At 48.9% G+C, this 24,863-nt stretch overlaps 1 protein-coding gene across 1 annotated transcript; it reads left to right on the forward strand.

The window, feature by feature from the left end:
- The first annotated feature begins 3,360 nt into the window (after nucleotides 1-3,360).
- On the forward strand, nucleotides 3,361-24,863 carry LOC133356466 (WD repeat-containing protein 31-like). The gene is made up of 13 exons (XM_061573997.1): nucleotides 3,361-3,370; nucleotides 4,102-4,135; nucleotides 6,172-6,231; nucleotides 12,469-12,581; nucleotides 15,211-15,310; nucleotides 16,282-16,408; nucleotides 16,759-16,833; nucleotides 16,940-17,087; nucleotides 17,332-17,432; nucleotides 18,738-18,805; nucleotides 19,460-19,601; nucleotides 21,051-21,198; nucleotides 22,125-24,863. Exons 1-13 carry the CDS (start codon nucleotides 3,361-3,363, stop codon nucleotides 22,280-22,282), a joined length of 1,284 nt encoding a protein of 427 aa, XP_061429981.1. The 3' UTR covers nucleotides 22,283-24,863.

The raw sequence follows: 24,863 nt of genomic DNA on the forward strand, positions 1-24,863 counted from the left end.
GGGCGGGGCTGGGGGTGAGGGGCGGGTCCGGGGGTGAGGGGCGGGGCCGGGGGTGAGGGGCGGGGCTGGGGGTAAAGGGCGGAGCCGGGGGTGAGGGGCGGGGTCTGGGGGTGAGGGGCGGGGCCGGGGGTGAGGGGTGGGGTCTGGGGGTGAGGGGCGGGGCCGGGGTGAGGGGCGGGGCCGGGGGTGAGGGGTGGGGTCTGGGGGTGAGGGGCGGGGCCGGGGGTGAGGGGCGGGGCCGGGGTGTGAGCGGCGGGGCCGGGGGTGAGGGGCGGGGTCTGGGGGTGAGGGGCGGGGTCTGGGGGTGAGGGGCGGGGTCTGGGGGTGAGGGGCGGGGCTGGGGGTGAGGGGCGGGGTCTGGGGATGAGGGGCGGGGTCTGGGGGTGAGGGGCGGGGTCTGGGTGTGAGGGGCGGGGTCTGGGGGTGAGGGGCGGGGTATGGGGGTGAGGGGCAGGGTCTGGGGGTGAGGGGCGGGGTCTGGGGTGAGGGGCGGGGTTTGGAGGGAGAGGGGCGGGGTCTGGGGGTGAGGGGTGGGGTCTGGGGGGCGAGGGGAGGGGTCTGGGGGTGAGGGGCGGGGTCTGGAAGTAAGAGGGGGGGGGGGGGTAGAGGCTGCGTCGTGGATACCGTGCAGGGAAAGTGTCTAATATTTGCTCATTGATCTTTGCGTGACCCCCTTAATTTTGACCGCGTCCCCGCACGAACTCTGCAATACGATGTCTAAAGAAGCAGAGTCAGAACGTGATGGAGTCGTGGGCACACGGTGATTACATCTGCTGTGGAATTGGGGGAAGCTGCCCCAGGACTGGAGGAAAACAATCAGTGATTGACCAAATATCCCAGTGTGAAATCCTTCTTCAACACAGCCTTGAGACTCAGGCTTTCCTGGGTAAATATACTGCAGTGACTGCCACGATTACAGCGTTACTATGGGAACCTCATTTGCCAGTAAAAATATGATAATTGTTTTTTTTACTCTTCTATCTGGACCAGATGACGCCATCTGGTCCAACCCATGTGAGACTAGGCTCTAAGGAAAGCTGTCTCGGGTGTGGACCAATCAACTAACAAGGACAGTGCATATATTATCAGAGTTATGTATTTTGTTTGTATTATGACTGCAGGTATTGCGGTCTATGCAAACATGACTCCTTGTAAAAAGGTGTCAGTTTTGTTGCCAGATAGAAGGGTATAAAAACAATTATGATTACAGCGTTGTTGTATCAAGGTCACGATGTAGGCGGGTTATGCCCCATCTCTGTTAGAAGCTGAAAAGCCCCTCCTCAATGACAAGGTTTGCTTGCATCAGCAGCTTTGGATATGATTACATCTTGATTTAATCAAAAGGTATTAATAAACATAGCATTGAAAAATGTTGATACTCCTACTGATGCTCCTGCTGTTGTGGAGTGACTCATTCAGCCAGCTATGGCTACAGAGTTTTGGTGGTACATGTTGTTTATGTTGTTTATTGTAAAATTTCGGTCACAGTTCCTATGGTCACTGTTACATTGCTTTTATGGCTTTATTTTGGTGATTTCGAAAACGTTTTTTTTGGTTTGGCCATGTTTGTTTGTTGTAGTACGGAGTTAGAATAATGGCTTTAATCTAAGTTGTCTTGTGGTTGTTGTTGTTTGACTTGCACTGGGATTCTTGCACACAGCGTTGGTGTACGGTGCTTTTTTCTGGAAGATTCTTTTGCAGTTTTTTCCTGGATTTTTCTATTTGCACATAGTCACTTTAAGATGTTTTCTTGTTCATGTTTTTGTTTTTTGTTTGTTGCGGTTGCACCCGATTCAAGAGCCGAATGGCTCACAGGGCTATACCTAATAAATGAAACTGAAAACTGAAACTTAACATGGCCCATAGAAGGGTTGCTCGTGATGGGTGTTAATGATTTACTGCTTTATAATTGGTTTTTTACCCTTCTATCTGGCAACCAAACTGACACCTTTTTACAAGGAGTCATGTTTGCATAGACCGCAATACCTGCAGTCATAATACAAACAAAATACATAACTCTGATAATGCGCACTGTCCTTGAAGTTGATTTTCTCGGGTGTGAACCAATCAACTTCAAAGACAGTGTCTCGGGTGTGAACCAATCAACTTCAAGGACAGTGCGCATTATCAGAGTTATGTATTTTGTTTGTATTATGACTGCAGGTATTGCGGTCTATGCAAACATGACTCCTTGTAAAAAGGTGTCAGTTTTGTTGCCAGATAGAAGGGTAAAAAACCAATTATCATATTTTTACTGGCAAATGAGGTTCCCATAATGATTTACTGCTTGCAGAGGGGACTGTGAGACATTGCGAGGTTGCCAGGTGACCTCCGATTATAACCCTGTTGGCCATGTACGGTGCGAAAGAAGTTCTACATACGTACACACATAAGCCATCATATACATATCTTGCTGGTTGGTGATGGTTCTGGTGGGCGCTCTCTTAGACTCGTTCCATTATTTGGCTGCCAATTCGTTGGTCATGACGTGTGTCCTATTGATGCCAAACTTCCCTTTATTAACTATTTGAATTACAATCATGTCCTCTTCTTGGTTTTTTCGGTATATTATGTTAATTTTTATTATTTTATTACTTCCCTTCTACGTGACTTTACCGAAAAAACCAAGATGAATCCCTGCAGTCACGAAAGCTTTAAATCGAAATACAATCATGTCCTATAAAATAATAAAAAAATGAAAATAAAGTGATTAAAAAATAATAAAAATATCACGTTTCGATCGCAACACAAGCAATCGTCACCAGGAGACGTGTTATTATTTTTTCTATCTATCTATCTAACGTGACGTTACCGAAAGAACCATAGAATATGAATTCCTGCAGTCACGAAAGTTTTAAGTCAACATTTACAATTATGATAATTTGTTTTTTTACCCTTCTATCTGGCAACAAAACTGACACCTTTTTTACAAGGAGTCATGTTTGCATAGACCACAATACCTGCAGTCATAATGCAAACAAAAAACACAACTCTGATCATGTATGCACTGTCCTTGAAGTTGATTGGTCCACACCCGAGACAGCTTTCCTTAGAGCCTAGTCTCACATGGGTTGGACCAGATGACGCCAAAAGGCGCACAACTCAAAGACAATGCACCATCAGAGTATGAGAGCTCGGGGTGAAGCATTTACACCATTGGAACCTCATTTGCCAGTAAAAAATAAGATAATTGGGTTTTTTTACCCTTCTATCTGCCAACAAAACTGACATCTTTTTTACAAGGAGTCATGTTTGTTGTGCTATGAAGAAGGGTAATGTCCCGAAACGTTGCCTGTAACATATTTATTTTCCTTTTAAGGCCACAGCATTATTGACAAATGTGTCGTTCACCCGGGGGCTATGCACGCCGGTAATCCGGCACTGCAGAGGCAGCGAGGATTGATTGGTGGATCACCGCGCAACTTTTGCGAGAATTCCCTCCCACGTGGGCACCGAGGTTTTGTTCCCTGGCTCGCCAGGAGGAGGCGCTAGAGCACAAATGTCGACTACACCCGCCCTTCTACCGTCTGTCTCAACGAAGGGATGTGGAGAGTCCCTTGGGGGCCGTCCATACATGACGTCACGGACCTAGGAGGAGGGGGGGGGTCAGACATTTGTGACGATGTGTGATAGGGGGGGGGGGGGGGTTGAGAAATGTGACGTCACGTAAAAATGCGCAACTTTCAATAAATATAGACAACACGTTCTATTTAATTCAATAGACTTTTTAATAAATGTTTTCTCCTGCAGCGGCACATTAAATACACACTACAATGACAATAGTTTAAAGCGATTTGAAGCATGTTTTATTTCTTGGGGAGGGTAGAGCTTTGTGATGTCATATTTGAAGGGGGTGGTCTAACTTTTTGTGACGCCGTGTGACGAGGGGGGGGGGGGGGTAAAAAATCGTCCAAAATCACGTGACGTCATTTATGGACGGCCCCTTGACCCCTTTCGTGCCTTATTTTTGTTCAGGTGCTCCGGTTTCCTCCCACTCGTAAACAATTATTAACCGACCCATAACGCCTTAATACATAGAGTACCGCAGAACTTGGGAAATATTTTGCGCCGGTTTGTCACGTGCCTGCCTTCTTGCTGCAGGTCTGCAGTTCCTCGACTGCGCCTCCAAGTCAATGTCTCACTACGAGAGTGAGCGGACACTCTGTGTGCGTTACAAGTTTTAATTTGTGATTATATTGTGCCTCTAAACCAGGGGTGGGGAACGTCCGGCCCGCGGGCCGTATGAGGCCCACGAAATCATTTGGTCTCTGGCCCTGCCAAGGCAACCGCAGGCAGGACTCGAAATTCAACAAATCTAGGAACAAACCTGGAAAAGCAGTTGCGAGTAGCAGCAACATCATCAATACCGGCTAACATTATACGCCTCGCCGAAGAGAAGCAGTTCCAGCCCATCGCATTAGGGGCGAGTTAATTAAATGTTTGACCAAATATAGCAGGCCAATTTTTAAGTTGATCATTTTGTATGGCCCGCGAATGATGTTATATAAATATCCAAATGGCCCTTGGCAGATAAAAAGGTTCCCCACCCCTGAAAGTCTAAACCATCACCACCACCCATTCATCCAGCAGTAGATAGACAATGGCTAAGGATGAATACGTACAAAATACAAATTCTTCCACGGGGTCTGGGGGGACCCCCCCCCCCAGACCCCGTGGAAGATTTGGTCCCCCCCAATGTTGACTCAATGGCTACGGCCTTGCTGCATTCACACACCGTGCAAAGGTAATTTATTCCTTCTAGATTTGAAGTGGCTTTGTCCTAATTCGAGATTTGAAGTTTTCGTGACTGCAAGGATCCATACTCTTTGATTTTTTCGGTAAAGTCACGTAGGTGAGAATACAAATAAAAATACCACGACGTTTCGGAGGCAACACACAAGCTTCTGCCTTCAGGTACAACTGTTACAGCCAAAAATGACTTGTGTTGCCTCCGAAACGTCGTGACATTTTTATTTGATTATCTCACCTACGTGAGTTTACCGAAAAAAACAAAAAAGAATGGCTTTGTCCTCTTAACTTTCACGGCTGCAGGAAGTTTACAAGCGAACGAGCGAGGTTGATGTCGTGATTTCGAAAAGTTTATTGGTTTGGCCATATTCTTAGGTTTTTTCGGTAAAGTCAGGTAGGTAAAAAATACATTTGAATTTTTAATTTTTTTTCGGTAAAGTCAGGTAGGTAAAAAATTAATTTTATTTTTACCTACGTGACTTTACCGAAAAAACCTAAGAATATGAATCCTTGCAGTCACGAAAGCTTCAAATCTAGAATGGTTTGGCCATGTTTGTTTGTTGTAGTACGGAGTAAGACTGATGGCCTTAATCTAAGTTGTCTTGTGGTTGTTGTTGTTGTTTGACTTGCATCCCACTGGGATTTGTGCACACAGCGTTGGTGTACGGTGCTTTTTTCTGCAATATTTTGCTGTCTTTTCTTGGATTTTCAGTTTGCACTTAGTCACATATTCACTTTAAGATGTTTAATTAAATTTTTTTATTTTTTACCTACGTGACTTTACCGAAAAAACCTAAGAATATGAATCTTTGCAGTCACGAAAGCCATGTTTGTTTTAGTATAGAGTAAGACTGATGGCCTTAATCTAAGTTGTCTTGTTGTGGTTGTTGTTGTTTGACTTGCACCCCACTGGGATTTCTGCACACAGCCTTGGTGTACGGTGATTTTTTTCTGCAATATTTTGCTGTCTTTTCTTGGATATTCTGTCTGCACTTAGTCACATATTCACTTTAAGATGTTTTCTTGTTCATGTTTTTTGTTTGTTGCGGTTGCACCCGATTCAAGAGCCGAATGGCTCACAGGGCTACACCTAATAAATGAAACTTGAAAACTTGTCTTGTATGCAAACAACCCACGGCCTCACATCAGCTGAAGCCGCGTGGCGTTGCCACGGTAACGGTTGCCATGCTAACGGTTGCCACGGTAACGGCAGCGCCCATCGCTTCCCCTCGCGGTCCCCGCTTTTCGTTCCCCTCATCGTCGTTCAACATCCTCCTCGTCCGCCTCCTCACACTCCTCCTCCTTCTCACACCCCTCCTCTTCATCGTCTGCACCACGCGCCTCTGCTTCGTCGTCCGCTTCGGGCCGCCGTCGTCCTCGTTTCGAATGAAGGCGACCGCGGCCTAGGGCCTCCCCGTGCAGCCTCGGCCTGGTCTGGACGCGCTGCCCGGCTTGGTGCGTGGAGCCCCCCCGGGAGCCCAGGCAAGTTGCTCCCTCCTCTAGTCGCGTCCGTAGTCAACTAAAGTTAGATTAAAAAAACCTCGACACGTTCGTCAATATCATGAATATATATATAATAGGCGATGTTTCGGGAAATAGCCCTCAGCAGAACGGAATTGAAACTCTTTTCATAGAGAAGGGCCTTTGTCCGAAACGTCACCCACTCGATATTGTTCATCTTTATGGCAGGGCAGTAATGGAGAGTGGTGAATGTGTCGAGTTGATGTTTGTTTGTTTGTGCACCACTGGCAACGCATTATCGTCGCATCCTTTATGGTCAAATGAAATTTAAATCGAACGCGATATCCGTGTGAGGTTGCGTGTAGTAACGCCACAGGGTTTTATACTTGCCACAGTAGTTCTGTGAATATGTAAGATGATGTGGTTGAACGTGATATTAAAGCATGGCAAATATATTAACACGAGCTTCAAACTCGTATCGGACACAGCCTACGTGTGTGTGGACGAAAGATAGGAGCTGCTGTTTTTAAATCCTTTATATTAAGTTCACTTGCTTGCTTGCTTGCACGCTTACGACCGTGCAAATCTTTTGATCGTTTTTTAACCCACTTCCCGTGATCCAATCGAGCTGACATTTTGCACACAGACTCGTTGTGCGTGACAATTTATTTTCGTGAAATTTTTTTTCCATAACTTTACACTTTTTAGGAATTTTTTTTATATTTAATTACCAATTGCTTAATGGTGACAGGCAATCATCCCACCCATAGGTGGCAGCCATCTCAAGCCAGAGGACGAGAGGACTCTAGCCGCCACGCATATAAAGGATTTATAGTGAAAAACTTTGTTTTTACGGGTTAATTTTTTTTGATCTGGTATTTAGTTCATCCAGCATCACCAACAAACGTCACTTTGGATGTTTGGGTGTCGCGTCTGGGGTTGGACCCACAGACACTGCGCCACACGATGATCATCTCACCGCTTCATCATGATAATAGAGAGGTTTTTTGGGTTAGATCGCGTAAATATATAAATGTGTCGTTAAAACCCTCCACCGCCCGACACAACCAACTAGTAAGGGTTGTCACGTAAACAGACCGTGGCCAATTCGTCACCTGTACAGCACACCGGTGTGTAAGCCTACGTGTTAAACCGCTTCATCATGATCAACCACGCACGGACCTGATTTCCACCTCCTGGATGAAGCCCTCTCCCCCCTGGGGCCCTCCCTGGAGCCCCCCCCCTCCTGGAGCCCCCCCCCCCTGGAGCCCCCCCCCCCTGGAGCCCCCCCCCCCGTCCCGGAGCCCCCCCCCCTCCTGGAGCCCCCCCCTCCTGGAGCCCCCCTCTCCTTGAGCCCCGCCCCCTCCTGGAGCCCCCCCCTCCTGGAGCCCCCCCCCCGCCTGGAGCCCCCCCCCTCCTGGAGCCCCCCCCTCCTTGAGCCCCCCCCTCCTGGAGCCCCCCCCCCTCCTTGAGCCCCGCCCCCTCCTGGAGCCCCCCCCCTCCTGGAGCCCCCCCCCTCCTGGAGCCCTCTCTCTCCTGGAGCCCCCCCTCCTGGAGCCCTCTCCCTCCTTGAGCCCCTCCCCCTTTTGGAGCCCCCCCTCCTCCTGGAGCCCCCCCCCCTCCTGGAGCCCCCCCCCCTCCTGGAGCCCCCCCCCCTCCTGGAGCCCCCCCCTTCCTGGAGCCCCCTCTCTCCTGGAGCCCCCCCCTCCTGGAGCCCTCTCTCTCCTGGAGCCCCCCCTCCTGGAGCCCCCCCCTCCTGGAGCCCTCTCTCTCCTGGAGCCCCCCCCTCCTGGAGCCCTCTCTCTCCTGGAGCCCCCCCCTCCTGGAGCCCTCTCTCTCCTGGAGCCCCCCCGTCCCGGAGCCCCCCCCCCTCTCCTGGAGCCCTCCCCCCCTCCTGGAGCCCCCCCCCCCTCCTGGAGCCCCCCCCTTCCTGGAGCCCTCTCTCTCCTGGAGCCCCCCCCCCTCCTGGAGCCCCCCCCCCTCCCGGAGCCCCCCCCCCTGGAGCCCCCTCCCTCCTGCCTTGGCAGACCTCTCTACATCGGCATTTAGCTCGTGACCATATTGCCGCCACCGTACGCAGGAATAGAAAGTTTCAGTCCAACGATGCAACAACAACAACAACCCACGTGCACACGAGATGGTTGTTACATCGCTCCCTCTCCAGCTCGGGTGGACATCCTCTCCGGCATGCTACCCTCCTCCTGTGGCTACCAGCTCGACCATCTGCCATTGTCAAGCAGTGAATACGACTCATTACCATCGTCAAGCAGTGAATACGACTCAATACCATCGTCAAGCAGTGAATACGACTCAATACCATCGTCAAGCAGTGAATACGACTCAATACCATCGTCAAGCGGTGAATACGACTCAATGCCATTGTCAAGCGGTGAATACGACTCATTGCCATCGTCAAGCAGTGAATACGACTCAATACCATCGTCAAGCAGTGAATACGACTCATTGCCATCGTCAAGCGGTGAATACGACTCAATGCCATTGTCAAGCGGTGAATACGACTCAATACCATTGTCAAGCGGTGAATACGACTCAATACCACGTACAAAGTGCCATCTTCATTGACGCCATATAGCGTAGTAATTGAACCTGCGCCAGGGTATAACGATTGGCAACGAGTGCGGTCGTAGAGCACTTTGTGGCCACAGTTAAGTGGACAATACAATAAGGTAATAAAGGCCCTGTGTGACTATGGGAACCAAAATACGTTTTGCAAAGCGGGTCATGAGACTCTTGCAAATGCAACTGCAATAAAGGTCGTTGCATGTACCAGTGAATTACAGTCAACAATGTACAGAATCAGAATACTGTATTGTATTCTCATTTAATTGCGACGAGCGGTGGCGCTGTGGTTAGCACACTGCTCATTGACCCCCACCACCAATGTAAGTGGCTGGTCATTGCTATCTGTCTGAACCAGCCCCAGCCACCCCCACTTTGCCAACCTGTACTGACTAGCGTGCGATATGGGGAGGGCCTCATTCAGCAATGGCTTGACAATGAAGCTGTATCTTCTTGGTTCTGTCGGTAAAGTCACGTAGAAGAGAAATAATAAAATAATAATAAAACATAATAAAATAATTCTCACGACGTTTCGGCCACAACGCAAGCAGCCGTCCTCAGGTGAAGAGTTTCAGACGCTGTCTCCCCGACAGACCTGGTCTTCACCTGAGGATGGCTGCTTGCGTTGTGGCCGAAACATCGTGAGAATTATTTATTATGTCTTATTTTTATTATTTTATTATTTCTCTTCTACGTGACTTTACCGAAAGAACCAAGAAGATGAATCCCTGCAGTCACGAAAGCGTTAAATCGAAAAATGAAGCTGTACATATTACTACTGTTGCAGGCGGTGGAGCGGTGGCAAAGTGGTTGATAATGCACTGGACTCAGAGCCAGCGAGCCCATTTAAATTCCTGGTCGCAGCTAACATCAGTGGCTCGTTCAAGTTCATGTATTAGGTATAGCCCTGTGAGCCATTCGGCTCTTGAATCGGGTGCAACCGCAACAAACAAAAAACAAAAACATGAACAAGAAAACATCTTAAAGTGAATATGTGACTGAGTGCAAACAGAAAATCCAAGAAAAGACAGCAAAATATTGCAGTGATATATACGAGCCAATCCTGGACTCTGTTTACCAGTATGCATAGACCAGTGCGCATTGGCCAGTGTGGTGAAGTCTGATATAACAACCCCCACGGTGGACACGACGTAGGGAGGCATTCATCCAGCAGTGGATTGACAGAGGGCTGTGAGTTGTTGCTGGCTCAAGAATGGATTGCCACCATTATCTAAATGTTATAATATACTACAGCTCAATGGAAACCGTACAGATCTCCACAAATACATGTACAGAGCAGGTTCGGGAGTTTGGTCATGGAAAATATGAATCGGCTCCGTGAGATATGTTGTCTATTGGGGCATAGACACACAGGGGATTCACGATGCTATTTTAGCGTTGCCGGGAGGTCTAATGAAAGATTGACCTCAATCCGGCTTGAGCAGTAGGCAGAGCAGTAGGCAGATGAACAGACGAGGGGCTTGCGGGCGGCACTTTCTCTGCCGAGATGGTTCGCACGGAACCCTAGACTCCATCCCCACTGTAGCCACTCGGTAATTTCTGTGGGGATTTACCAAAGCGCGTCTTCTTCTTCTGTTAACGATTCTCTGACTCCATCATTGGTAAAGGTGAGTCACGGTCCGTCAGTGTTGAATGCAATTCTCTTTATGACTGAAATTGCAAATATTGGCAACGTAAGTACAATTTAATCTTCTTGGTTTTTTCGGTAAAGTCACGTAGAAGGGAAGTAATAAAATAATAAAAATAAAACTTAATAAAATACAATTTAATCGTCATCCATGAAGAAGAATCATCATCCACTGTGTTTCATCATTGATGATGATTAAATTGTACTTACATTGGCAACATTTTTAATTTTAGTCGGAACATTTTTATTTTTTAACAAAAGGAGACTCAAATTTCGATTTAAAGCTTTCGTGACTGCAGGGATTCATCTTGGTTCTTTCGGTAAAGTCACGTAGAAGGGAAGTAATAAAATAATAAAAATAAAACATAATAAAATACAATTTAATCGTCATCCATGAAGAAGAATCATCATCCACTGTGTTTCATCATTGATGATGATTAAATTGTACTTACATTGGCAACATTTAAAATTTTAGTCGGATCATTTTTATTTTTTAACAAAAGGAGACTCAAATTTCGATTTAAAGCTTTCGTGACTGCAGGGATTCATCTTCTTGGTTCTTTCGGTAAAGTCACGTAGAATGGAAATAATAAAATAATAAAAATAAAACAATAAAATAATTCTCACGACGTTTCGGCCACAATGCAAGCAGCCGTCCTCAGGTGGAGAACAGGTCTGTCTTCTCTTCCACCTGAGGACGGCTGCTTGCGTTGTGGTCGAAACGTCGTGAGAATTATTTTATTGTTTTATTTTTATTACTTTATTATTTCCATTCTACGTGACTTTACCGAAATAACCAAGAAGATGAAAAGGAGACTCATAAAGCACAATTGTTTTTCCACTGCTGGAAGAAGGCCTCCCCACTCGAACCCTCTCACCATTCCTCATGGTCATTATTGCGATGCCACAGTCCATCTCACTCCTGTGCACCAGTTGATGTTATCTCACGAGCTGATGTCATCTCTATGGTGGTCATGTTCTTGGACGTTTTTTGTTATCCTTTGGCTGCCAATCTGTGTGTATGCATATTGAACTTCTTTTTCGCACCGTACGTAGCCAACCGCGCTAATCGGAGGTCACCAGTTTCATCCATCTGCCAGGATTCCTTCTAGTGATGTGTGCTGCCCAAGCCGACTTACTGAAGTCTTGATGATATTGTTGGTTTTCGTGACAAGGTGGTTTTTCGGATCTGTTTTGTATTAAGAATTGCAAATAGTGTATCTACAGCCATCCACTGTAGTACCCATGTTACTGGTAGGAACCTCCTGGTTACACCAGCCCACAGGGGATTATTGTGTCCGTCCGTCGTGCATCAAAAATGGGAGGGGTGGGGCTGGGTGGAGAGGGGAGGGTGGGGAGGGGCTGGGTAGGAAGGGGCTGGATGGGGAGGGGAGGGTGGGGCTGGGTGGGGGGTGGGAGGGGTGAGGATGGGTGGGGAGGGGCTGGTCACCCCGTGGTGCCCTTATAAAACTCAACGTTTAACCTACTCACGCCGGCTTGTGCCCGCCCTCACAGTCGGGCATATTTGTGGAATACACCACACCGCCGTTGACCCTGGCCATTGACCGAGCAACCCAACGTTCCTACCAGCTCCCTCCGCAGGAGGAATGTGTTTAGTCCGGACATTCGAACAAAACCTAAAACTGGAACTAGATTTAAGAATGTTTGAACCAATTCAAACAGTGATTATTGCATATTAGTTAAAACGTAGCAAAATTCTCAAACCAAGACCTCCTCTGTAACCTAAATTGTCGCCTGCAATGTATCTTAGGTGGAAGATATTTATTTAGATTTTTTTTTACAAATATGCAAATTAGAATTGGTTCAAACAAGTTTCTAACAATTAGTTAATCATCAACCTAACCTTTCTAAAACCATTCAGAGCCAATTGAACCATAACCAGTTTAAGCGGTTTTAACTGAATCCAAACGCAGACTCTTATGGCTCACTGAGTCCATAAAACGTGTTCATAATCAAGGCCTGCTTCAGAGGTTAAGTTTATTGTTTGTTTGTGTTTGTGTCAAAATTAGCGTGCCCAGAGTAAACGTCTGCACACAAGGGAAGGATGCTGAAACTCCAGGCAGATTGGTCAAAAACCTGCTGGTTGTGCAGCTGCCACAGGCACCACCTCGTTACCTATCAGGTGGGTGTCTCGCATACATCATCATCGTCATCATCGTGACTCTTAATAGAACTGATGGTTTGGGACTTGTATTCCTGCGTGGTTCACCAACTCCACTCCAGTGTCATTTAATTAAGGGGGAGGCGGAGAATCAATCTACCGCATATTCACTGAAGCTATTTCCTGGATAAGTAATATTAAAAAAAAACTTTTTTTTAAACACGCTTTAATTTAATGTACCGTACTCGTAATGGCAGAACTCCACGACTCCATTAAGTGGCCCCAAAGCTTGCCATAACGTAAGGGACCGTTGTGATTTACAGCCAACGTTAGTTGAGCGTGGACAATTAGACCCAAGCCGAAACATAACATATGAAAATGAATGTTTAAAAATACTTTTTTTTGATAGAATATAGTATTGTCATCAGAATGACATAAGTATACCAAGTTTGCAGTCGATACCACATTGGGAAGTGGGTTAAAATTGAGTTACAAGATTTGAGAATACGACAACAACAACAACATAGTGAGTTAATAGAAAGCGTGTAAAAAGATTGTTTAAAAATATTTTATTTTTATGATAGAATATAGTATTGTCATCAATAAGGCATAAATATACCAAGTTTGCAGTCGATACCACATTGGGAAGTGGGTTAAAATTGAGTTACAAGATTTGAAGATACAACAACGACAGACAGTGAGTTAAATATAAAAGCGTGTAAAATAATGTTTAAACATTTTTTAGATTTTATTAATGATAGAATATAGTATTGTCATCAGTATGACATAAGTATACCAAGTTTGCAGTCGATACCACATTGGGAAGTGGGTTAAAATTGAGTTACAAGATTTGAGGATACGACAACACCAACAACAGACGGAGTGAGTTAAATAAAAGCGTGTAATAATAAATGACCAAACACAGAAACGGAAACGCAAGTTGCTCTTCATCCGTCCATACGCGACAAGAAAGGGGTGCATCGACTTCTGGCACCTGATCAAACGATGGCAATATTCAGCTTGTGAATGCTGGTGCCTAGGTGACAGTGTTTGTTCGGATACTTGCTTTTCTTATACTGGTAAGAACCCACTGGTTCCACCAGCCCACAGGGGATTATTGTGTCCTTGTGTCCATCCGTCGTGCAGGGAGGGGCTGGGTGGGGAGGGAGGGGCTGGGTGGGGAGGGGCTGGGTGGGGAGGGGCTGGGTGGGGAGGGTGGAGCTGGGTGGTGGTGGGACTGGGTGGGGAGGGGCTGGTCACCCCGTGGTGCCCTTATAAAACTCAACGTTTAACCTACTCACGCCGGCTTGTGCCCGCCCTCACAGTCGGCCATATTTGCAGAATACACCACGCCGCCGTTGACCCTGCAGGCCATTGACCGAGCAACCCAACGTTCCTACCAGCTCCCTCCGCAGGAATGTGTTTCTAGCGTTCCAAGTTACATGCAATGTTAAATTGGTCACTGGGCTTCGAAGAGTGAGAAGCTGATCGTATAACCAGTGTGCCCGTAAAAGGTGCGAATGAGCACGGTGAATATGAAACCCGCGTAAACCGCCCGTGGTATAGTTGAGTTAATTCCGCAGTGAAACAAACTGCAGCTGTGTGCTGTAATGTGAATCTTCATCACCATGGCTGCCACGATTCTCACTCACCGCGGTTCAATATAATTCGCCGCCGTGATCCGGCCAGGTGGCAGCTCAGTGGTCAAGCGAGCGGCTCGCAATGAGAAGGTCGATTATCCCACGGGGACTGATACAATTAGGACCATTTTTCTGTGGGAAGGCAACATTGGTGGATAAACTCACGCCATCGGAATGTGGAATTTCCAGGGCTGTAAACGAGAGGTGAGCACCACCTCAGTGGCTTGACATGATCCTCGCTCACAATTCTTCTTCTCGTACTTTACCATTGTGGTAGCTGTAGAACCTTTAATTACAAACAACATACAGTATATGAATCACATTTAATTTTTGCCCACACACATACACACAATGTTACCCTAATCATGAGAATTTGAATCGAGGTGACCTGGTCTCAGCCAATTACTGAACAAAAAAATACACCATCACATTCAATTAGTTTTTTTGAAATTGGCAAAATTCCAGCTCTGAGAATTAAAAGCATCTGCAATTTGAATGTCATTGATCAATCTGACAGTAGAGTGCGTGTATAAGTGTGGACTCAAGCTGTGCGGTGACATTTCTACGTGTGTCGCACACTCTGTTTAAATGTTATCTGGAAGTCATGCAGCGTCTCTGGAGCGCTGTGTGCGACGCTCTAAGCCAGGGGTGGGGAACGTCCGGCCCGCGGGCCGTATAAGGCCCACAAAATAATTTAGGCTGGCCCTGCCAAGGCAACCGCAGACGGGACTCGAAATTCAATAAATCTAGGAGCAAACCTGGAAAAGCAGTTACGAGTAGCAACATCATCAATACCAGCTAACATCGCACGCCTCGCCAAAGAGAAGCAGTTCCAGCCATCACATTAGGGGTGTGAGTTTATTAAACCTTTGACCAAATATAACAGGCTAATTTTGAAGTTGATCATTTTGTATGGCCCGCGAATGATGTTATAAATATCCAAATGTCCCTTGGCAGAAACAAGGTTCCCCACCCCTGCCCTAAGCCCAAGGCCTCCATTCACTCCGCAGGTTTCAATGGCGCCCGTCGCCTGCCGAGGCTGAGTGCCCCACAGGTGTCGATGGGGAAGCTGCAGAGCAAGCCCAGCGTCCGCCCCCCGCACAAGTACAGGTGAGCGCTCAGCGCCAGAGGTCGCAAACGGGTTTTGATTCCTTACCCGTACCCGGCCGCACCAGGGTCGCAAATAGGTACCCGTACCCTACCCGATACCTGGCTACCAGAGGTCGCAACCGGGTACCCGATACCCGTACCCTACCCGATACCCGGCTTCCTTGTACCCGTTTGCGACCCTGGTGCGGCCGGGTACGGGTAGGCCGTGAGTCACTGGTGAGTAACCGTTTGTCACTTATTTCCCAACGTCTTGTCTCTTCTCACAATTCAAGTTCCTAGAATCAACCCACCCGCGCCTGCAACATGGCTTCATCCCAGAGGTCGCAATCAGGTACCCGATACCCGTACCCTACCCCTACCCGGCCGGGTACGGGTACGGCCGGGTACGGGTACGGGTACCCGTTTGCGACCCTGGTGCGGCCGGGTACGGGTAAGGAATTAAAACCCGTTTTCGACCTCTGCCGGCTACCCATACCCGGCCAGGTATCGGGTAGGGTACGGGTACGGGTACCCGATTGTGACCTCTGGGATGAAGCCATGTTGCAGGCGCGGGTGGGTTTATTCTAGGAACTTGAATTGTGAGAAGAGACAAGACGTTGGGAAATGAGTGACAAACGGTTACTCACCAGTGACTCATGGCCTACCCGTACCCGGCCGCACTAGGGTCGTTAACGGGTACCCGTACCTGTACCCGGCCGGGTACGGGTAGCCGTGTATCGGGTAGGGTACGGGTATCGGGTACCCGTTTGCGAACTCTGCTCAGCGCCTGGGAAACTGGCCGCTGAGAAGCGTCGTGACCTGCAGTGTGGTGACGGAGCACAGGGTGGCTGAGACGAAACGCTCTGGATAGATCGAGTCCTCAACATGGTAGGTGGAATCAATGAGTGAAGTTCACGGGAAGGGTCACCGTGGCCGTAGCGGTGTGTGCGTGCGTGTGCGGTTGTCACCGTGCCGTGTGTGTGTGTGTGCAGGGTCGAGTCTCCGGCATGTGTGCTGGGCGAAGCGTCGGTGCGGCACTTTCCCCGCGTTCACCGCGACGCCGTCGCCTCTCTCGCGCTGCTCGGCCCTGGACTCAGCCTCTCGGGCAGCAAGGACTGCGTACGCCACTCACAAAGACAAAGATCCCCCGTGTAGCCTTAACAGACTGTTGGGGCAAGTGCTGTTAGCGAGCACGTATGAATGCCGGCACGGCACATGAGCGCCTTTGTCTCCCCAGTGCCGATGTTTACACACTGCACATTTGAGGCTGAGTCGACCTAGGGGAAGCCCAGGACGGGTTCAGACATGTGTCACTGGTTTTCACTGTGTGTGGGAATCGAACTCGGGTCGTCAGGTTCTCAGCGCAGCACGCTAACCGCTGTCCCACCACTCTCACAATGTGATTGTTGTTGTTGTTGTTGTGCTGTAGACCGTGGTGCTGTATGATTGTTGTTGTTGTTGTGCTGTAGACGGTGGTGCTCTTTGATTGGGAGAGGGGGGAGCTGTCCGCACGACTGCTCGGCCACGCCCGTGATGTCACCAAGGTGAGAGAACACGTGACCCCACATTGCTGCCCACCTGCTGGGTCTGACACCTACACCGACCTGTACCAGCGTCCGGTCGTGTCCTCTGCGCTGTCACGTGGTGTAGGTGGCGTGTGTGCCGGGCGGCACTCACGTGTTCAGCGCGTCGCGCGACCGCACCGCGTGCATGTGGCACCGTGCACACCCCGCCGACGGCCCCGTCGCCACCTTCTCCGGCCACGAGCTCGTGCTCACGGGACTCTCCCTCAACCACGGTGACACAGAGACATGCAGCGCACGGTGGGGTGGGTGGGCGGGGATAAGAGTGATACACACAGACAGGGAGACACACAGACATCGAAACACGGCACGTGTAGACATGGAAAACGGAGAAACAGCACGTGGGCACAGGAGGACGTGAAACGGGGAGACCAGGCATACGGCACGTGGCCCATTATTGTTTAGACAGTGGCCTGCAGAGCGTGTACCCTGAGACATGTTGCATCATTGCGAGTGCAGACGGCAGTGTCCTGTGCACGGGTTCCCGTGACAACGCGCTCTGCTTCTGGGACGTGGACACGGGCGTCTGCGTGCGGCGAGCGTCCCTGCCTCGGAACCTGGTGAGTCCTCCCAGCCGCCCACTCCACTTACACACGCTCCACTTCCACACGCACACACACGCACACACACGCGCCTCACCATCTCTCAACTCCTGCACGCACACACACGCACACACACGCGCCTCTCTCAATCCCCCCGCGTCACTCCAGGGCTAGTGTGAGACATACGCCGGAGGGGGCAGCACTGCCCTATTCTTTCTAGATTTGAAGTTTTCGTGACTGCAAGGATCATACTGAAAATAATCTTATTATGTTTTATTTTTATTATTTTACTATTTCCCTTCTACGTGACTTTACTGAAAGAACCAAGAAAATTAATCCCTGCAGTCACGAAAGCTTTAAATCGAAATTTAAGGATCATACTCTTTGGTTTTTTCGGTAAAGTCACGTAGGTAAAAAATAAAATGAATAAAAAATGAAAACAACTCAATTAAATCGCGACGTTTTCGGGCGCAACACAAGCGTCCGTCTTCAGCGGGGGACAACGCAGCGGAAGCACAACCGCTTAAGTGTGTCTTTTAGTTGTTTTCATTTTTAATTTATTTTATTTTTTACACCTACGTGACTTTGCCCTATTCTTCTTAAACCACACGTCGGCTGAGCCGGGCGGCAGCGTCATCGTCTGCAGTGTCCAGTGCTCTCACTTCTGCATCCAGTCTGCTGAGAGAGTGATCGTCCACCTCGTGCACAGCATGCGACTGTGGCCAGACTTAGGCCACAGATACAGGGCGTGCGAGAGGAGCCTGGGAACAGTGAGGTTGGGCGGCAGGGTGGCACAGTCGTAACACTCCTACCTCGCAATAAGAAGAGCCTGGGTTCGATTCCCGACTTGAGCACTTTTCTGTTTGGAGTTTGGAGTTTGGAGTTTGGAGTTCTACCCCTGTTATGCAATGGGTCTCCTCAAGATTCTCCCATTTCCTCCCATAGCTAAAATAAATACAGCATAACCGGCAATGGCCAACTATCCCAATGCTGGAAAATGTACCTGGAAATTTCTCAGTTGGGATTACAAACACAGCAGCAACATCGCCCCCCTTACTGCGAAAACTTGGCAGGACCCTCCTGAAAAAGAGAGTTGAGACTCAGTGAGGGTGCCCTGAGTGAACAAGCTTAGCCGAGGTGTTCATTCGTGACCGGACCGAGACCATCATCTCACGCCACTAACCGTGTGTGGCTGCCTGGATTCGAAGCCTAAGTTCTCGGGGATGGCGGTGGCTCAGTGCAAGGATGGACGCAGGCCCCCTGAGTCGCTGGCCCTCCGCTCTGTGACTCTGGGTGATGCGGTTGCTTGTGGTGATTGCGCAGGTGACGGACTTGTGCTGGGTGCCTGGCAGCGCTCTGGTGGCCCAGGCATCCGAGGATAAAACTGTGCGGTCAGAGGAGCACCACGACCACGACCACACCACCAACACTACCACTTTCACCACGCCACTGCCACATCAATCACACCGTCATCACGTAACATACAACACGACTACATCAACCATATCAATAATACAGCAATCATACCACCACCGTGTCAAACAACACCACAATAACCACACCAACACTACATCACTCACACCGCTGTCACATCAATTGCACTAATACGATATTAGTCATACCACCACGCACCAAAAAACACAACAGTCGCCCCCCACCACATCAAACAAACTACCAAATCACTCACAACAATACTACATTGTCGTGTTGCGGTGTTGTGTCACCTTGTGGTGTTGTAATGTTACGGTGTTTTTGTGCATTGTGTTTCATTGTGTCTGTGGTGCTGTACGGCGGTCATGTTGTAGTGTCGTGTTGTGGTGTTGTGTCACCTTGTGGTGTTGTGTTGTAATGTTACGGTGTTGTTGTGCATTGTGTATGTGGTGCTGTACGGCGGTCATGTTGTAGTGTCGTGTTGTGGTGTTGTGTTGTAATGTTACGGTGTTGTTGTGCATTGTGTCTGTGGTGCTGTACGGCGGTCATGTTGTAGTGTCGTGTTGTGGTGAGGCGTTTCATTGCGGCGTTGGTGCTGTGCGGTGCTGCCATAGGCTGTGGGACAGCCGCACGGCGCAGGTGTCGGTGCTGTTTCCCCCCAAGTGCCACATCCAGACGAGCTGTGCGGTGTCCCCCAGCGCCACCCACCTCCTCAGCACCAGCGCCGGGGTCAACGCAGAGGGCTGCGAGGCCACGGTACGGTGGGGTTGCCACCTAGAGCCCCTATTCCAATCCACCTCGGAGTTTCAGCACTGTGCAGCATACTGCAATTAACGTCGACTCGGTGCCAACAGGTCTCGGTACAAATTAGTTCCTGCCATCCGAACACAGACGCTAATTCCCGGAGTGTCTTCGTCAAACCCAGAGAGGTGGTGACCCTACGATTCAGTGTAGAACCATCGCGAATAATTACAATTGTGACAACCCACCATCGCCACTATAATCTCTTCCTACCACTCACGACCACCGCTGCAACCACCATAAGCCCGCACTACCACCACCATAACCACCCACATCCACTACTGTAACTCCCGACTATAACACACTACCACTGCAAAAATCAACAACCACCCACGACCACAACAGCTACCACAACCCCACCATCATTCCCCACTGCCACCACATCCACAAGCCTACACCACACACCGCTACTTGCACAACTCCGCACTACCCAACATCACCACCACCCATTATTACCATTTATCACCACCAACATCTTTGCTGAAAACGTCATCAGCAGTAAATTTCGATTTAAAGCTTTCGTGACTGCAGGGATTCATCTTCTTGGTTCTTTCGGTAAAGTCACGTAGAAGGGAAATAATAAAATAATAAAAATAAAACATAATAAAATAATTTTCACGACGTTTCGGTCACAACGCAAGCAGCCGTCCTCAGGTGAAGAACAGGTCTGTCATTCAGACACTGTCTTTCCGACAGACCTGTTCTTCACCTGAGGACGGCTGCTTGCGTTGTGACCGAAACGTCGTGAGAATTATTTTATTATGTTTTATTATTATTATTTTATTATTTTCCTTCGATGTGACTTTACCGAAAGAACCAAGAAGAGTCATCAGCAGTATCGATACAGCCGTTTGACAATCCAGGGCTAGACGAAAGCCTCCCCACTGCCTGTTGGTGTTGGTGGGGGTCTTGATTCTGCTGGCCGGTGCGGGTTGGTAAAGGGGGAGATGGTTCAGGACAGGCAACCCGTCGTTGTTGTTACCTGCGGTCAGGAATTCAGATCGCAAACTTCAGATGCAAAAAAAACTATATCGTAAATATGAAATGCCTTGATAATTGGTTTTTTACCCTTTTACCCGGCAACAAAACTGACACCTTTTTTACGAGGAGTCATGTTTGCATAGACCACAATACCTGCAGTCATAATGCAAACAAAAAACACAACTCTGATAATGTATGCACTGTCAGAGTTATGTTTTTTGTTTGCATTATGACTGCAGGTATTGTGGTCTATGCAAACATGACTCCTCGTTAAAAAGGTGTCAATTTTGTTGCCAGATAAAAGGGTAAAAATCCAATTATCATATTTTTTACTGGCAAATGAGGTACCAATGGTGATGAAATGCCTTGCCATGCCCTGTCACGTACTGCCCGGCCCTGTGGCCGTGTGGCCTGCGCCAGCAGCTATGGGACGGGCGGCAACCGTGCGGTGCTGTGCGGGAGTTCCACGGACACAGCCAGAGCAGCAGCAGCTGCTGCTTCCTGCCCGGGGGCCTTTTGGGAACGGCCTCGCACGACGGCACCGCGCGCGTCTGGGAGCTGCACGCCACAGGCACGACGAGCCCACGTGCACACGAGCACGTGCACGCGAGCACGTGCACGCGAGCACGTGCACACGAGCACGTACATGCAGGCGCACGTGCACACGAGCACGTGCTCACGTGCACGCGAGCACGTGCACGTGCTCACGTGCACACGAGCACGTACATGCAGGAGCACGTGCACACGAGCACGTGCTCACGTGCACACGAGCACGTACATGCAGGAGCACGTGCACACGAGCACGTGCTCACGTGCACACGAGCACTTACATGCAGGAGCACGTGCACACGAGCACGTGCTCACGTGCACACGAGCACTTACATGCAGGAGCACGTGCACACGAGCACGTGCTCACGTGCACACGAGCACGTACATGCAGGAGCACGTGCACACGAGCACGTGCTCACGTGCACACGAGCACGTACATGCAGGAGCACGTGCACACGAGCACGTGCACATGAGCACGTGCACATGAGCACGTGCACATGAGCACGTGCACACGAGCACGTACATGCAGGCGCACGACAATGTACACATGGGCATGTCCGTGTTGCATACGGCGTGTGTGGCTTTCCTGCTGATGTGTTGTACAGACTGTGTGCGTAGCATTGAAGTGTAATTTCATGCTGTCGGGATTTGTGCACACTGTATGTAGCGATGCTGTGTCGTGACGCTGTGTCTGTGTGCAGGGTGTGTGTGTGACGCTGTGTCTGTGTGCAGGGTCTGTGTGTGACGCTGTGTCTGTGTGCAGGGTGTGTGTGTGACGCTGTGTGTGTGTGCAGGGTGTAGTGATGCTGTGTCTGTGTGGAGAATGTGTGTCGTGACGCTGTGTCTGTGTGTAGGGTGTGTGTGTGACGCCGTGTCTGTGTGCAGGGCGCGTGACGCCGTGTCTGTGTGCAGGGTGTGTGCGTGACGACGCTGTGTGTCTGTGTGCAGAGTGTGTGTGCGTAGCGATCCTGGGTGGCCCACTCACAGCGATGTGCTCGGGTGGCGATGGGCGCATCCTCTGTGGCGGATTCCACTCGGGCGTGCACGTCTTGGAGCTCATCAGCAGTCACGGCCCCACTGCCCTGCGCACGCTGGCGCGCTTCTGAAAGAGCAACCTGCCCTGCCGCACAGCGTTCGTGCCGTTGCAGACTTATCAGGTCACACACATTCAGCGAGTGTTTCTAGTGTCAGAGGTCAGAGGACTTAACTGGCACTGGCGAGACCCTGGGTTTGAATACAGACGGTCGCCCGCCATGAAACTGAGTTCGCAAAATGTAGCGAGAGCCGATGGTCTCTGCCCGAACAGCAATGGTTTCACACGTAAAAAAACATCGCGCGAAATTTGATTCTGAAACTTAATTTGGTTAATTTCCAGCTGTGGGAATTAGCGATATTCTCGATTTGAAGCTTTCATGACTGCAAGGATTCATACTCTTAGATTTTTTTCGGTAAAGTCACGTAGGTAAAAGATTAAATAAGACAAAATGAATGAAAACAACTAAATTAAATCACGCTGCAGCGGTTTTGCTGAGGCGGTCATACCTGATGACGGATGTTTGTGTTGCATTCGAAACGTCGTGATTTAATTGAGTTGTTTTCATTGATTTTGCTTTATTTTATCTTTTACCTCCGTGACTTTACCGAAAAAAAACAAAGAGAATGAACGATATAGGTTGATTGTCGTGTGATGAACATTACGGGCAGAGGCAGAATAGGCGAGAAAGCGATACTCCTTATTGTGTTGACGAAAGGTCTGTGAAGTGGTCTCAGATGTCGGATTGCACTGCACTGAGAGATATCTGAATGTATACATCATCTCAGAAGAATGGAGGCTGGGTCTCCACCAATTGTCTGTAGGGTTCAACAATGCAGTTATTTTTGTAACCTATTTTTGTTTAACATGAGCTCTAAAAGCATTTATCCCCCATTCCCCTAATAATAGTCAACGTGCAGGGTTAAAATGGCAGTAATGTCTAAGGTCTGAAGATATTTGTAAATTTGTACTATTTATTTCAGACCAACACGGTCTTTGGATCACATCAAAGATTTATTTTTACACCCTGGGGAAGGATTGATGATTAAACCCAGGACAGAGTGGTTTTTAGAACCAGGATGGAGTCTAGTTGCAGGCGCAGGAGAGGGTCTGGTTTTGGGTTCTATAACTAAACTATTTTGTATTTTACCAGGTCAGGCCCTCTGAGCGATGTAGCTCTTTTTCAGAAGCGACCTGGCCACAAATGATAGCTCAACGAAGTGGCTTATCACGTGGAAATGTACAGCAGTCAAATACTCTTAAACGCGTGCTTCTAAACGTGGAGGCAAAGACCGGAGTACCCGGATAAAAATCCACGCGACCACGGAGAGAGAGACACGCAGACTCCAAATGTACAGCAGCAGGCGTCAGGGTCGGGATCGAACCCACGACCTCCTGTGCACCAGGCGAGGTAGTTAACATCTCCTAGCCGCTGTGGCGCCCCCACAGTGACTCGGAGATGTTCAGCTCTCCTTTGAGTGGAGCCCCGTGACCACGAGTCGTGTGGACGCGTCCCCAGCCCCGCCACACTCTGCACACCTTCGTGGTTGCCGCGCTCACTTAAATATTTAAGCGTCACCTTTAACGAACGAGATGGAAACTCAGGTCCGCAGTAACATTTCAGGTTTTTTAAAGACGCAAACTCCGAGTCTCTAATAATTTCATAGATTTTTTACCTATTGCATGAAACTTGAAGTGACCGTTGTTGCGTTCTGAAGGATGCGACTAAAGCTGCCTGGAGCTTTCTATCCCGAGCAAATATTCACCTGCAAAGCACTGGATGGGAAGCCCTGCAGCTCTGCCGACTGAAAAGGCACTGATTATAATGTTGGTAACGTTATTGGTAACCACTGATTATAATGTTTGTAACGTTATTGGTAACCACTGATTACAATGTGTGTAACGTTATTGGTAACCACTGATTATAATGTTTGTAACGTTATTGGTAACCACTGCAAGCAGTGGTCGCGGAAGACATATCTGAGCCTAGTCAAATGCCCTCCCTGAAGTTTTCAATCCAGGGCAAAGCCTGCCAATCCATGCAAAAGCTGCCCCCTTTACAAGAGTTCCCAGACAATCCATCGTCCGGTCACCCATTAAATGATCAATACACTCCACATGTATTGATCACCTCGTAATTGACAGGCTGTTCTCATTATTATTATTATTTTCTCTACCACTGCTAACAACAGCGGTGAATGATATCTGAACAGGTCCTGGGCTCCGCCTCTGTTCCCCATGAAATCATATCTTAAAACTAAGCATCAGCCACAACGTGCACACTTTAAACTACCTCTCAATGCATTCTCTAAGCCCTGTTGGTACAGGTCCGCTATGCAAGACGCCAGCAATAAGACACCGAGCGCTCATCTTCTCCTGCAGTGGAGGAGGAGGGTGCAGCACGTGGTGCACCTTCACAACACACGAGCCAGCCAGCAGGGCCTTCCGCTGGCTCCGCTTGGGGCTCACAAATCACGCCGTCAACAATGTTCTCTGCGCATGGCATCGAAGTAGACCTGAGACGAAATGGCCGATTCACCCGGGACAACGGCCGATATCATCAGTTCTAGATTTGAAGCTTTCGTGACTGCAAGGATTCATACTCTTAGGTTCTTTCGGTAAAGTCACGTAGGTAAAAAATACAATTAAAAGTT

This window comes from Lethenteron reissneri, chromosome 54 (assembly GCF_015708825.2).
Source record: "Lethenteron reissneri isolate LAM-NWPU_2019-01 chromosome 54, ASM1570882v1, whole genome shotgun sequence".
NCBI classification, from domain to species: Eukaryota; Metazoa; Chordata; class Hyperoartia; order Petromyzontiformes; family Petromyzontidae; genus Lethenteron; species Lethenteron reissneri.